A 15,172-nucleotide genomic window follows, 5' to 3' on the forward strand; every position below is an offset into this window, starting at 1 on the left:
AATCAACAAAAGGTTTCCCTTGTCCATTTTTTGATTTTAAATGGGGAAATATCGCATTATCAAAAAAATTGGAGAGGGAACATTTTCTAGTTTGTAGTTAACAATAATTATATGTTATTATGAATCTTCCTAAATTCATGAACGTTTTTCATTTGATATTCGATTAAATACGTATAAAAAATATTTGATGAATGTTAAAATACCAATGACTAGTTGTGTTTTTGGCCACATGCACTCAAACAGGCAGGCAAGTGGCAATCAAACGGATGAAGACCATTTTTCGAAGTATTGACCAAGTCAATGCTTTGCCTGAGATTCAGGCTTTAAAGCGTCTTAATGATCATCCTAATATCATCAAATTAATAGAGGTTTTATACGACCGACAAACCGGTCGTTTGGCTCTCGTATTTGAACTTATGACATGTAATCTTTACGAGTTTGTAAGAATTAATTAAAACAGATTTATTCAAACTTACGATATATTTTAAAAATAAAGAATGATAAAAGGAAGAAAACAATACCTTCCAGAAGCGAAAGTTAAGTCATATATTTATCAAGTGCTAAGGGCACTTGATTTTATGCATCGAAATGGTATTTTTCATAGAGATATAAAACCAGAGAATGTTCTTGTTGTAGATGAACTCGCAAAAATTGCAGATCTCGGAAGTTGTCGAGGAATTTATACAAAGCAGCCATATTCTGAGTACATTGCAACAAGATGGTGTTCATTTTCATTATTGTCAAATAAATTTTTCTTATTCAAAATATTGATGTGCTTCACACAAATATTTGCCAGGTACCGTTCTCCTGAGTGTTTGATAACAGATGGATATTACAGTTATAAGATGGACATTTGGGCTGTTGGCTGCATATTTTTTGAGGTTAAATAATATTGTGATTTTTTTAATGTTCATGCTATTTCTCCCTGAAACTGACGTACCGATTTCACTTGTCATATCAGGTTCTTATGCTTTATCCACTCTTTCCTGGCAAAGACGAGCTCGACCAAATTCATAGAATTCATTCACTGTTAGGAACGCCATCAAAGCAGCTGCTGTCCAAGTTCAGGCCTTCAAAGCACATCAGTTTTGATTTTCCTCAGATGAAAGGAAGAGGCCTGCGATCACTCATGAAGAACTGCCCTGCTGATTTGATGGACTTGCTGAACGGGATGCTGACTTACGACCCCGACGAAAGGTGCGGCTTTTTTATTGATTTTACAATTTTTATCTCAAATAATATTGAATTTTCCCTGTCCATTTAGATTTTCTGCACGTGATTGCCTTCGACATCCGTATTTTCGTGATCTTCGAAATGCAGACAAGCGACAAAGAATGGACACTCCAGCATCTCGCTCATCTGCCTTTGCTGCTCTTTTGCCAGGGACATCCGCATCGATTGTTTGCAAAGCAATTTTTTCAGCGATATCTTTTTTATACTTTTTCTTTCCAATCTTTATTCAAAACCATGTTCATTTTCTGTCTTCACTCAATACTTTGTTCGCTTAGTCATCAGCATCACTTTCTATTCCTCCGTCTGTTGTGTCCACTCCTCCGCAAGGAATGGACGATATGGCAAATGCATCACAACACGAGCGAGTGAAAGCGCGAGGCAAAGAAAGAGAGCGCAGAATAGATTTGAAGGAGCTCCTTGAAAAGGACAGAGACGGAGGCAAAGCGAATGAAGACAAGAAAGAAGTTGAAATGAGTGAGAAGGCGAACAATGGGAAAGAATTGAGGAAGAGAAAGGCGAAACATGTTGATGAAGAGGCAGATGTCCATTTGTTGAATGAAGTCAGCATTGATTCGACAGTTGGAAACGAGTCAGTAACACTCAAAGACGAAAGTGAGAATGAAAAAGAAATGGAAATGAAACTGGAGCGTGAAAGGCAGAAAGAGAGAGAGAAGGAGAAAGAGAAAGAAAAGATGAAGGAGAGGCAAAGAGAAAGGCAGAAAATCAAAGAGAAAGAGATGACAATGCGCAAACAAGGGCAGAATCAGCTTCCATCTCTGATGATCTCCAACCAGACGCTGCACCAAGCGAAGAGCCAGCAGCACTCAATCAGCCCTCTCGACTCTCCTTCGAATGGGTCTCTGCTTGTTCTCCCTTCTGTCACATCACACACAAACACACACGCCCTTTCTCCATCTCCGTCTGTGCTGCTTGCCTCCAACTCCCTCACGTCGACTGTTCTGTCACCGCTGCCTTCGAAGCTGTCTTCGCCTTCTTCCATCTCCACGCTCCCGTCTTCTGCCTCCCCCGATCCATCTGAAATGGTCAACTCGCTCATCTCCTCCAAAACAGTCCTGCCGGTCCTCCTTTCCCATCCACTTCGCACTTCATCCCTTTTTGCCTCTCCTTCACCAAAGCCCGCTCAGCACCTCCCATCCTTAAAGCAGCTGGCCTCTCCGTATGCTCTCCCACAGCCTCCCTCGCTTTCTCTCCCGCCTGCTCAGCCAACATCTGTCTCCCCTGCTTCTTTGCTGCAGACATCAACCATGCTTTCCTCGCCTTCACACGCCAAAGCGCCATCTCGTGTGGGATATGCGCAATGCCTTCCTTCGCTGACTTTGCAGCACTCAACTAATTCGAGCTATTTGTCCTCTTCGCCCTCTCCTTCGCTTGCCAGTCAGCTGCAAGCACATCAAATCCAACTTCCTTCTGTTTGTATGTAATTCTGCTTTGTCCATTTTTGACAAGCATTTATCATTTTATTTTTTGCCCTCATCCGAGAATTGATAGCTTTCTGTTATTTTTTTCTTTTATGTTGCTTCATTTGTGTCGGAGAGCGAATTCTTTCCTTCTGCATTCTTTATGTTTATTTCATCATTAGTTTTTTATGCATTTCAATTTCATTCTATGTAATTATTATTATTAACCATGCTCGAAAAACTGTTTAATTTTTGTGTTGAAGTGTCTTTTTTATTGAAAAATTCTTGTGTGTAATATCTAACTTTCACACTTCAAGTCCTCAAATTGAGGGCCATCACTGTTGTTTAGTTTCTACTCGTTTTCTGATTTTTGAAAGTTTTAGAGATTGAATTTATTTGCCTTTTTTTAATAATTTTTATTGGATTTCATCGAGATCTCCTATTCATTGCCTTGCTCACACTAAATGTTTGTTTTATTTCATAATGATTGTTGTTGAATTCATTTTTTCAATTGCAATGAAGCTATTTAAAATTCGTTTTGAAAAATGCCAATAATAAGCTTTTTGATTTTATTCATTATTTTTCTGCCATGTAACAATTATAATGTTTTCACAAAAGCGTTATTATTTGTTACATAAAGAAACTATAAGCAATCAAAGATAATGGTAATCAATGCAATGTGAAACTTTCAACAAACACATATTGATCTTTAAAAAAGCACATTAATACCATTAAATAATCATTAGAAATGATAAAATTTCATTTTTAACCAACTAAATGAAGAGCTGTTAGAAAGATAATCAATTTATACAGAAGGTTAAAACATAAGCATCACACATTTCTTAAAAAAAAAAAAAATAGAAAAAAAAAATGGAAAAAAAAATTCAAAAAGTAATTTACAAAAAACTATTAAAAATTGTTAAACAAAATAAATATGAATATGAACTAAATACACAATGATTTGAAATACATATAGATAAATTGAAAACGATTTTCCAAAACTTCAATTGTTTTAACTTTAGTCTATTTTCAAATAAACAAAACAAAATCTTATCTAACAAACACAAAATTCTGTAATAGGTGTGTGTATTAACTTCATTTTTTTTCGTTTTCAATATTCATATTCACACTTTATTTGTAGCTTACAGAAAGTATACGCCTCGATCCCATCTCTCCATTAGCTCCATGCATAATCACAGAGATTATCGCATCTGTTACAGTCGGAATTGTTGAGCCTGCAGGAAAATACTTGATAAACTCTCGCTTCAAATCATTGAGCGATGGTCGATCAATTGATGCCTCAGAGAAGCAACTCTTCAACATTCTCTTCAAATAGCAATCTTGAAGAACATCCATGTTTGGTCTTTCTCCATTCAGTATTTTCTGCCCAGCGATTATCGGCTCATACTCTCCAAACGGGATCTGCAGCGTCAAGCACTCCCACAGCATCATCCCGATCGAGAACACAACCGACTTCTTCGTTGCTCCCATCTTCTTGTTCATCAGCAGCTCAGGCGCCTTCCACCGCATGCACTCCTTCCTGAGATCATCCTCATCCTCAAAGGCAGATGAAGGTGGAGGCGAGTTTGTGAATCTCTCGCTCTTCACAGAAACATCAGAGGAAGATGTGACAACGGTGGATGTTGACGAAATGGAGGAAGTGTCGGAGTCTGATGAGCAGTCGGAGTGGAGGGCAATGCAGATAACCATGTGCTCTGAGAAAAGAACAATGTGAGGACTCAGATTTGCCAGTGATTGGAGAGGATTTTCCATTTCGTCAAAGGAGTGGAGAGCAAGATTGGCCACCCAGAACAGGATCTGAGCACCAGTCATCACCCGCTCCTCCAGAGTGCCGATAGCCATCTCCTTCTTCTCATTCCTTCCATGAAGCAGCATGAACAAAGAATCTCTCAAGTCCACAATCAATTTCTCATGAGGAGACGAACAGGCCATTGCATCCACCAGATTCGACATCGATGAAGTGGTTGGGCACGCATCTTCCATGCGAACAAATGTGGATTCTGTGTCTGAAGTGTCTGTGGTTGAAGTGGATGAGATTGATGGTGATGGCGTTCTCTTCCTTATCTCTTCTTCCTCAACCTTCTCGAGCATCCATTGAGGAATCTTGTCTGAATCTCTTCCAAGGATGTATTCTGTTGAGCCACTCTCACTCAACAAATGCTCTGATGACTCTGAATGTTCCATATTCGTCTCATATATTCTCTTCTTCATCCTCTCTTCATTCTTCTTCTCTGCCTCCCTCTCTGCTCTCCTCCACTGCTCCTCGGGAGACATCTCCATCGTCACCATTTCAAACGCTTTCGGATCCTTCTTCACTGTGTCGTTTACGATCTCTTCTAATTCTTTTGTTCTTCTCTTTGAATTCATCCATCGAAGAGTTACCACAATTGATACAATGAGGACAATTAAAAACAACACAGCCAACATAACAATCACAATCAGCGCCCACGACGATTTTCCTTCGTTTCCTCCTTCAGCAATCATTTCATCTCTTTTTGATTCTGGTTCGCTTCTGTTCCTCAAAACAGCCATCGAAGTGAAGGAAGGAGCATCCAGCCTTCCAAACAGAATTCTCACTGAAATCTCTGCTTCTTTGGGAGCTGAATCAGTAAAATCTGAATTGATGGAAGAGAAGACATATGTTTCTGATGCAAATGAATCCTCATTAAAATCAAATATTGTGATCGACTTTTCATCGTCAATGGCCACCACAAGCTGGAACGAAAGATTGCACGGAAGAAGCAACGATCCCTTGAAGTCAATCTTTGTTGTATCTTCTTCTTTTTCCATTCTTGCCGAATCCAAAATGGGAATGAAAAACGGAGAAATTCGCTCAGCTGCTATCCCATCTAATTCGCAGCCTTCATTCAGAATCCAAAGAGAAGAATTTTCTTTCGCTCCATCTCCTCCTTTCAAGCTGGAAATGGTCAACGAAGCAGAATCTGAACAAATGATGTTTCTCCTTGCTGAAGGATACTCGTCAATAAATGGATTATTGTCATTGAATATTCCCATTTCAATTGTTACTCTTCCTCTGCACATAGAAAGTCCACCCTCTGATGAATTTGAGATTGTTGAGTCTTTCATTATCACTGAGCTATCTTCCATATCAGTAAGAGATCCATTCCATCTACAAACATCTGTTTTATTCTTACTCATTTGATTTTCTTTTGAATTTTCTAAATTCCCACTGAAAATGCATGAATCCATTAAAATTTCAGAGCAAGAAAGCAAGGATATGATTTTCCCTTTCTCAACTTTTGATGAGGAATTGCCTATTTCACAATTTGAGATATTCACATTTCTCCTATTGTTGATACAAACAATTGGCGTATCTCCTTTGCATGAAACATTCAAAATTAAACATTCGGATAAAGAAGCACTCATTGAGATGTTCTGCTCTTTGTTCTCAGCTCCATCCAAACAGATAATGCTCATCTGACTGGTTGTGTTGCTGATTGTCACTTCCTTCATCAAGACGTCTTCACACAACACAACAAACAGATCTTGAAGTGAAGCCACATCCACAATAGAAACTGAACGGAATTGGCACGTTCCTCTTTTGAATGTGAACAAAGTCGTTATGTCTATTCTTTCTACGGAGACTTGGCTGATCAACAGCATTCCGCCTTCCATCCGGATGAGCTCATTAAAAGAAGCTTTTGAATTGACATTCCCTGATTTAAATGCAACATCAGAGACCAACATGCTGCCTTCATCTATTTCCAGAATGGCCTCATGATTTGAAGAAAATGAGTCTGCAAATTGGAACTCAACTGACTCCAGGCGATTTCTTCCTGCAGCTTTAATCAATGCTGGGCCAACAGCAGGAATAGCAGATAAAACAATTAGCTTAGCTTTTGTGAAGCTCTTCGATTGGATGGTGATATCATTTATCTCAATTTCCTTCTCAATCTCACTTTGTTCATCAATGGCCACAATCCTCAGGAAATCTCCCACAAGGTGGCCAATGCCATATCCAAGGGATAAGCAAGGATGGGTGTTTGTACCACACTGCCTGTCATTTGCTCCACCATTTTCGAATATGTTCGAAACCACAATCGTAGCAGACTGGTATATCGTGATTAGATCCATCAGATCAACAGGCTCGGAGAGCGTTGGGTCAATCCCATAAATTGCATTGAGACGGATGAAAGAATCTGCCCTCAAATCCATTACAAATTGTGTCTCGTTGATTTGGTTCGAGATGTTTGTGCATTCAATGAAAATGTCTCTTCCAATAAATGCCTCGTTTCCAGAAAATGTCACATTTTTTAACAGAAACAGCAATTCTCCTCTTTGCAAAAACTCCAAATATTCTCCGCCTCCTCTTCCGCGAGCAGTGGAGCAAGAGCATTGAGCAATTCGTGTCTCTTCCACTTTCAGTGAACCATCTGAGCTCAGCAAAGAGAAAAATGAACCTCCTTTCTCAGATAAAAGAGCTTTGCACGAATCGATCGAGGAATTTTTCACAATTATTTCAGTATCGCTGTTAATGCAATCGCTGGTGCAAACACACGATCCATTATCAGTCCTTGAAACCGAAAAGAATGTCGATTCATTTATATTTATCATTGTTTTCATATTGCGTTTTGTTGCCTTCACTGTATCCTTTAGGTTAATTATGCTTCCGCTCTCAATTGTGGATGAAAGAACATTCATTTTGTTCATTCTGCATTCACATTTGCCAAATACATCGAAAATGCCTCGTTTTGTGTGGACTCTCTCCACCTTCAGATTATCAACATTCAGTTTTCCTTTGGCCATCTCCACAAACACACAGTTTTGAGCCGTATTATCCGTGCTTGTTGAAGAAAACCAACATTCTTCAAAAGACAAAGTGCCTTCTTCATTTTTCACAATGACTTTCTCTCCATTTTCACAAATAAACTCCTGCGAAAGAATTATCCACGAAAATGTCAGCGTCTTGCTATTTCTTATCAATCCTTTGCCTTCTGCTGGCTCCTCTTGGTTCACAGCCAACGTCGAATGGCTGGCTTCCGCTTCAGTTGATGTTCCAGAGCATATCTTGAAGTTCGAAAGAACAAAGCTGTCCTTCAAAACTGTCTTGTAGTGAATTATTATCTCCTTTTTTGTCTCGCTTCCATCAATCTGCTGCATCCCTTTCCAGAAAGAAAAGCATGGATCGTCTGCACTTCCACATCTCTTCACATCAAAGCCAAGTGAAGAGACATATATTTGGGAATTCGAATAACCCTCAAGAAATCTGAATAGGTTGGCATTGTTGAATGTATCGTCACTCCCCACGAACAAATTTGTTGCATTTTCCATTGAAGAATAATCAAACATAAATGAAGATGATTTTACTGTTGCATTCAAATCATTCGACAAAATGTAAATATGCTCCCCAATTCTCGCCTTGTTGGCTTCCAAAGTGATTGCATCAAAAACAAAAGGAGTGGAGCTTTCTGAATCTGTGCTGTCAACAAAAAGAAAACCTCCTTTTCCAATTGTCGATGAGCATTCACAGTTCTTTCCTGTTGTTTTGTTGATTATTAATTGCTGCTCTGCTTTCAACGAGATTCGAAGAGCTCCACCTTCTGCCCCATTCTCTGTTTTGACCCCAGAAATATTGCATGCTTCAATTACAGCCGAAGAAGAAGAAGCAGAAATCGGCGTGAAATCAAACTTCACATCTTCAATTGTACAACGAATCAGCGAAAATGTTCCTCCATTCACAGAAATCAGAGAATATGAAAGCGTGCCTTGTTGCCTCGCTGAAAATGCACAATCAATCAAATGAAGCATCCCATTTTCAGGAGAAGAAGATATCAGAACTTTACGATTGGTGCTGAATCCCAACGGCAACACGAAATCAACAAGGAAAAATTGAAGATTCTTCGAATTTGTGATGATTGCAGAAAAAGAGCCGGAACCAAGTATTTCAGAAGCAAAATCAAACTTTGCGTGCTCTTCAGGGACAGAGGACTTGACTTCGAAATTTGATAAATCAAATTCGTCTTGAATGATTGCGTTTGAGCAAATCCATATAATTCTATTTGAAGAATTCAAATTAGCGTTTTTCACACCTCTCCAAAAAGACGAGCAGGGAAAGTTCAAACTGCCACACCCAATCATATCAAAGCCATTTTTATCGATAAACACCTCATCCGATTCGTATTTCACCAGAAATAGAAGTAGATCAATTGCTTCGCCATCAAATCTTTTGTCAATGCCTTTCATATCCACTGCAGACACCTCATTTTCATCAAATAAATCAAAAATGAAGCGACTCTTGCTCACTGTTTGGTTCAGATCAGAACAGCTGACAAACAAATCCCTCCCGCACCAAGCATTATTTTCCATGAACTCCATCTCTCCCAATTTGAAGTTGTTTGAGGAATCGTCACTCAAATAAAGAAAAATGCCTCCTCCTCTTCCGCATGTCTCATTGGCTTCACATTCACTGATTACAACGTTTTCCATATCAAATCTGTTCTCGAAGGCAAGCTCACATTTGGCAACACCTCCATCGCTGTTGTTCGATTTGCATCTCAAAAACTCGCATCCTCCAGAAATTGATGCCTGCTCCACATTCTTCAGAATAAATATCCCTCCATTAGAAGCGGAGCAATCGGTGATATTTGCTGCCTTAGCTTCAAAGCTTTCACCTTCAATTTTCTTGATCAATCCATCTCCTTCAGATGTTATGTGAGACGCATTCAGATTGTTGATGGACATTTTCCCTCTCTCCAAACGAGCAATTCCGAAGCTCAATAGAAAAGTCTGATAAGAAAATGATACACTCTCAAGATGCGCCTCTCCTCCTTCTCCAACAACGATCCAAAGCTTTCCAGCTTCTACAGAGCCATCGCTCCCTCCAAACTCACAATTCAATATTGTAACTCGTCCTCCATTCATTTGAATGAGTCCAACATTGCCTTCTGCCGGAGATGAAGGAAGTTTGAAAATCAGTCTGTTGAGTAGAAGCACTGTCGGTGTGAGGCCATCAACCACATTGAAGAAACCCTTGCTTTCTATTCTCAGTTCTGATTTAGAAGCAACTCCGCGGATTGTGAGTGATTTACCAACTCTTCTCATCTCTCCAGAAACCCAGTTGTGGTTATTGATCTGGACAGTCGTTTGGTTCTCTTTCAGGTTGCCAACACCAACTTCCAATCGATCGCATGGATTCGCATCGCTTCCACAGTTCGGCAAAGTGCTTTTTCCTGCCTCAACAAAGATGATATCTCCTGTTCCAGAAAACAGATATTTCTTGATCGAGTAATCAATTTCTGTGCTTTCGACCGAGTCCATAACCCAGAAATTTGGCTCAGGCGTGTTCAGCTCGTCGATTGTCCCAAACCACAGATCTTCTTTGATCAGCGCTTCTGGATTCCCGCAAAGCAGTAATAAGTCGTTTCCCTTTGAAGCAAGATTTCCTGTGAAAGTGTTTGACTTCATAGAATACTGTGCATTTGCATCGAATTTCAGGTGCAGCCCTCCTCCATATCCCTGTGCTCCCAGTGCTGTGCAGCTCTCCACTCTGTTCTGAGTGAAAATCAGCTCTCCTCCATCCGACACATTCAATGCCCCCATCCCGCCAAACGGAACCTCTCCTTGGCACATATCTTTTGAAAACGCACAGTTGCTGATCTCCACTCGCTTTCCTTGCCCAACAACTCCCGAAAAGACTGAGCCATTCCCGTTGTTTCGAGTCACGTTCGACAATTCGCTTGATGCAATTTTCATTCCATTTCCTTCCCCAAAAGAAATAACACTGCCACTTTCCAGTGCTGAGCCATTGACTGTTAGCTTCTTGATATCGGCTGAAGATTCACCAGTCAAGTGAATCAGTCCATCATGTGACAGACTCTCAACCGCTTCAAAAGTGCATCCTACTACAAATAAAGATGTTCCTTGTCCGCTCAGCTCGACTGCTGTAACTTCTCCAAAATCAATTCTTTTCAGCTCAAATTCAGTTAAATGTACTTCGCCTCCTGTTGCACAAAAAATGCTGAATTCGATTGCCTCGCTTTCTATTTGCCTTGTCGCTGAGCAATTAGCAATACTCAAAGATAATCGCTGGCACAGAATCAGACATAATCGAGGTGTTTCAACGAAGCTCGAAGGCATTGAAAAAGTGATATTCGAAATCGAAACATCTGCTGCTGTCTCAATCAATCCATCCCCTTCCACGCTTCCGTTGCTGCAGACAAAAATTGATGTGCCTTTTGTTGTTGCCAAAATTGAAACAGAACACGAGGCAAGCCTTGTGAAGCTGTCCAGCTGAAACGATGGAAGAACCACAACAACACCATGCTCTTGCACTGATTCAAATCTCAATTCAACAAGTCTGCCAATTGAATGGCAAGGTGCAAATTGAAATCCGCATCCTGAGTGATCGTATCCTCCATCTTCCTCACCCCCAACATATCCGCTTCCTGAAAATGAAGTTAGAAATGCAGCCAAAGGAATCGCATAGTCTCTATTACAGGAGACTCGTTCATATCCCATCAAATCTGTTTTGTCCATCTCCCTCCAAGATATTTGGAAGTTATCTGCTCGAACTGCTTCAGCCAAGTTGTTGGCATCCACAAATATGCTGTTTCCTTTCCATGCATTGCATTCAAAGAACGTCAGGTTTTTAAGCGAATAAACTCCATTATTATCTGAAATATGCAGATATATCCCTCCTCCTAATCCTCTTCCTCTGTTTAATTCTTCGCTGCTTGGCGCATTACAGCTGCTGAATCTGGTGTTCTTCACAGCAATGTTCATATTCCCATGTTTCTGGATAAACAAAGCTCCTCCTTTCAGCTCGTTTCCGTCTTTACATGATGAACTTATCTGGCATCCGTCAATCACAATCTCACAGCTTCCTCTATTCCCATATGCACTGAACAGTCCCCCATTTCCATTTTTTACGGTTATTCCGTTGAATTCGCAGCTCTGCAACGTGAATGAGCTTCCCCCCTCTAATAAAAACGGACTTATTAAAAACGTAATTTGGTTTGTTTCTGCAACAACAACAAAACCATTTGCAACAAATGTTCCACCACTAATTTTTGTAAAGCTGAAATTGATTTCGTTGCTTTCTTCTGAATTAGTTATAGAAAGTCCGCAACTGTTTAATGTTAGGCTATTTCCGTTGCACTGAATGAATGATGTTCTGGAGTTGAGCGATAATGGCAAAACAAAAGTGATATTTGTTATTGTCGCTGGCTGAGTGACTGTTATTAAAGAAGATGAATCTGTAAGGGGTGGCGGAGAAACAGCAATTCTAGTATTTTTTTGGGCACATTTGACTTTCTATTGGCAAACACTCATTCCTATCTCTTCGCTCCAAACAAATGAAGGATCGAGAATGATATCTTTATTCAATGAAGAAAAGCGAAGATTTGCTACGAATGCAATTGTGGAGCAGGGATAGCCGGAATGACCACATCCACTGAAGTCTCTCTTGTTGTTTCCTCCAACCACTGCTGGTAGAGGGAATGGATCAATTAAATAAAGAGCTAGAGGAATTGCATAATCTTCATTGCCATTTTCGAATCCCATTGCATCATCGTATTCTGCTGCATTTGTTGAGATGAAAGAATTCACTTTTCCAGAATTCATCAAATCTGCCAAATTTGTATCATCAAAAAACATGTTGTTTCCTCCTTTCGCTGCATAATTTTTTTCAACGCCGCTCGTAAAATTGATTGAAGATATATAATAATCATTGAACTGACCAGCAGCCTTCACAAACAACCCTCCCCCGTATCCGCATTGAGTTCTTGTATCACTTGCTCCACACTTTGAAAACGATGTGAGCGTTCCATCTTTTCCGATGCTCAGCTTTCCGCTTCCAGCAAACGAAGCATATATCCCTCCTCCACAACCAGAGCAAGCCAAACAATTGTAAAATGTTGCCTCACTAATCTCAACAACATTTCCTGTATTCATCACAATATTCACTGCGCTTCCATTTCCGTTTGCGAGTTCAATGGATTTCATGTTGATTTTTTCCATTTTCACTGTTTTTCCATTTTCAATCGTTATAGCTGCCTTGTTGTCACATACAATTCCTTCCATTGTCGAATTCTGAAGAGTCAGTGAACCTCCGTTTGTGCATTCAATTATTCCTTCGTTTGATGCGGCAGTTGTATTCGAAATGTTGCAAAGATCAATGTTTAGCTGCCCGTTCGTGTGTGAAATCATCAGCGGTGCTTCTAAAAGGCTGAACCCTTTCATCATAAGCGATTTCACTGTACTTGTTCCACCCATGCAAATTATAAAGCTGCAAGACAACGTTGTGCCTGACATAAGCATCAGTGCACACTGCTCAGACAAGAAAGATCCTGACTGTACCAGAAATAGAGCTTCCCTTCCAGATAGCGAACTCGGCAGATAAAACTTGATGCTCGAAAAAGAAGTTGTTGCTCTGCTAACAATCATCCCATCTTGATTTTTTGTCGAATTATCGTTTACGATGAACTGTGTCTGAGCTCTAATCCCTCGAACACTTGTAGTGCCTTCAGACAGAGATATCTCTCGTGAAAGAGTGGAACTTCCATCAACAGCAATTGATACACCACTTGATGTTTTGTGTTGCAAGAGAACATAATCGACAGTTGAGCATTGCTCGTCAGCAAATCCACACATATACCAATCTCTTTTATTTGTATTTCCAACATAAAACTCGCTCGGTTTGCTTCGGAGATAAAGTACAAGAGGAATCGCAAACGAATGATTGTTATTTTCGTATCCACACAGATCAGTGAGTACATTCAGTTGAGGGCTGAACTTCAGCCGCTCTGCATTGATCACTTGGCTGAAATTCGCTGCCTCAATAAAAATGTTGTTGCCGAATTGCGAAGCACTGCAGTTGGCGAATGTCATCTTGTCAAAGACAAAATCACATGCAGAGCTTTCCAATTTTAGGTAAATTGCACCCCCGTATCCGTTGTTGCTTGTTCCCTGTGCACCACAGTCGGTAAAAGTCAGCGAATCAATTTCTCCAAGTCTCATTTTTGAGCCAGGTTGCATTATAATGGAAAGGCATCCTCCATTTCCATTCTCGCACTTGCACCTATCAAAAGAGATGTTGTTCAACTTCAATGATTCCTCATTTGCAGGGTTGCATTCAATCACTCCTCCATTTCCAGAGCTTCGAATGACCTCTGTGAAGCGTGTATTTGATATCTCGGAAAAAGATGAAATTGGAGCTTTGATGAATTGAGTATTTATTTTCAAAGAAGATACAATACAGGAATCAATTGAAATGCTTCCGAAAGCAATGTCAAACAATGGATTATTGAAAGAAGTGGGCTGAGCTCTCACCGAAGTGATGAGAAGATGCTTCAGGTGAGCTTTCCCAGATGAACCAGAAATAGATAATATCCCAACTGTTTCTGTTTCGGTGTTGTGGTCAATCGTCAATGAGAAGACACTCAAAGCACCTGTATTGATGGAGAACAGCGTAGCAGGACTTGACAGAATGCTTGTTCTGATGACTGATTTGTCTGTTCCATTTCCAATCACTTTGACTTTATTGCTGTTGATGGATAGCACAGAAGAAGGAGCAAAGGCTGATTCAAGCAGCATAACTTTACACTCGACATCGTCCCTCACCTTTCCAAATGCGTGTTCAATCGTTTTGCATGGAATAGAGTCGTTCAATCCACAAAGCTCATCCAAATCGTTTCCACTCTCATGGACATATCGAGTCAGAAGCATCACCTTTACAGGAAGCCATCCGTTGTATACTTCGCTATCCGCTGTGCCGTTGTACCAAACTCGCTTCTCTGTTGTCGTTGAATATGATTCAAAAAAAGGATTAGAATTAACTCCACCTCCATTTATTTTCACATCATTTCCCATTCCGTTCTTCGCTTCATTTTGATGGAAAAAACAATATCTTATCAATTGGGTCTGAACAGCTTGTTCCGAAAGTCCACTGAAGTTTATTCCTGCTCCTCCTAAAATTGTTGAATTTGTAAATATTCCATTCACTGTGTTCAAGATAAACATATTTTCTGTGATCAAAAGTGCTGAAAGGTTTACACTTGGCAAAGCATAATTAAAATATATGCAACCAGAAGAATTTCCAGCCCAATTTTTCACAAAACGAGAGTTTGAAAAAATGAAGGTTCCCGATGATTGAAGAGATTTCGGACGTAAGTAACACACCATTCCATAAGAATGTGAAATTGAGCAATTATAAAAAATAAGATCTTTGTATTGTTCATTTTTCATATGATCAACGCTGCATATGGCTCCCCCTTGGCTCGCGCTGCATATACTAAAATTTGATGAATCTACAAGTGCATTTTCCAAATTTGCAAGATATAAAGCCCCACCGTGGTTGTTTTTTCCGACCTTTATTATATTTATGTTTTCAAATAAACAATGAGAAATATTCATCGATGATCCACCGTATGATATGAAGATAGCACCTCCAAATTCATCTGGTGATGCATTTTTCCATTCACACCAAACAAATGAATGCTCTCCTTTACCCAAAACTTTCCTCCTTGGGGATATTGGATTTT

The 15,172-nt window shown here is 39.9% G+C and overlaps 3 protein-coding genes across 3 annotated transcripts; 1 reads left to right on the forward strand and 2 right to left on the reverse strand.

The window, feature by feature from the left end:
- Positions 1-40: 40 nt before the first annotated feature.
- MONOS_996 (putative long flagella protein LF4) lies at positions 41-3,209 on the forward strand (the record flags this gene model as incomplete). The annotated part of the gene is made up of 7 exons (XM_067880505.1): positions 41-89; positions 214-436; positions 497-721; positions 797-881; positions 962-1,197; positions 1,265-1,400; positions 1,509-3,209. The coding sequence occupies 7 exons, from the start codon at positions 41-43 to the stop codon at positions 2,673-2,675; spliced, it is 2,121 nt and encodes a 706-aa protein (XP_067736060.1). The 3' UTR covers positions 2,676-3,209.
- Positions 3,210-3,782: 573 nt separating this feature from the next.
- MONOS_997 (uncharacterized protein) lies at positions 3,783-11,414 on the reverse strand (the record flags this gene model as incomplete). The annotated part of the gene is made up of 1 exon (XM_067880516.1): positions 3,783-11,414. The coding sequence occupies one exon, from the start codon at positions 11,412-11,414 to the stop codon at positions 3,783-3,785; it is 7,632 nt and encodes a 2,543-aa protein (XP_067736061.1).
- A 531-nt stretch (positions 11,415-11,945) lies between these two features.
- MONOS_998 (uncharacterized protein) lies at positions 11,946-14,651 on the reverse strand (the record flags this gene model as incomplete). The annotated part of the gene is made up of 1 exon (XM_067880527.1): positions 11,946-14,651. The coding sequence occupies one exon, from the start codon at positions 14,649-14,651 to the stop codon at positions 11,946-11,948; it is 2,706 nt and encodes a 901-aa protein (XP_067736062.1).
- Between the last annotated feature and the right edge of the window lie 521 nt (positions 14,652-15,172).

Source organism: Monocercomonoides exilis (assembly GCF_001643675.1).
Source record: "Monocercomonoides exilis strain PA203 chromosome Unknown scaffold2-2631571, whole genome shotgun sequence".
NCBI lineage: Eukaryota > Preaxostyla > Oxymonadida > Polymastigidae > Monocercomonoides > Monocercomonoides exilis.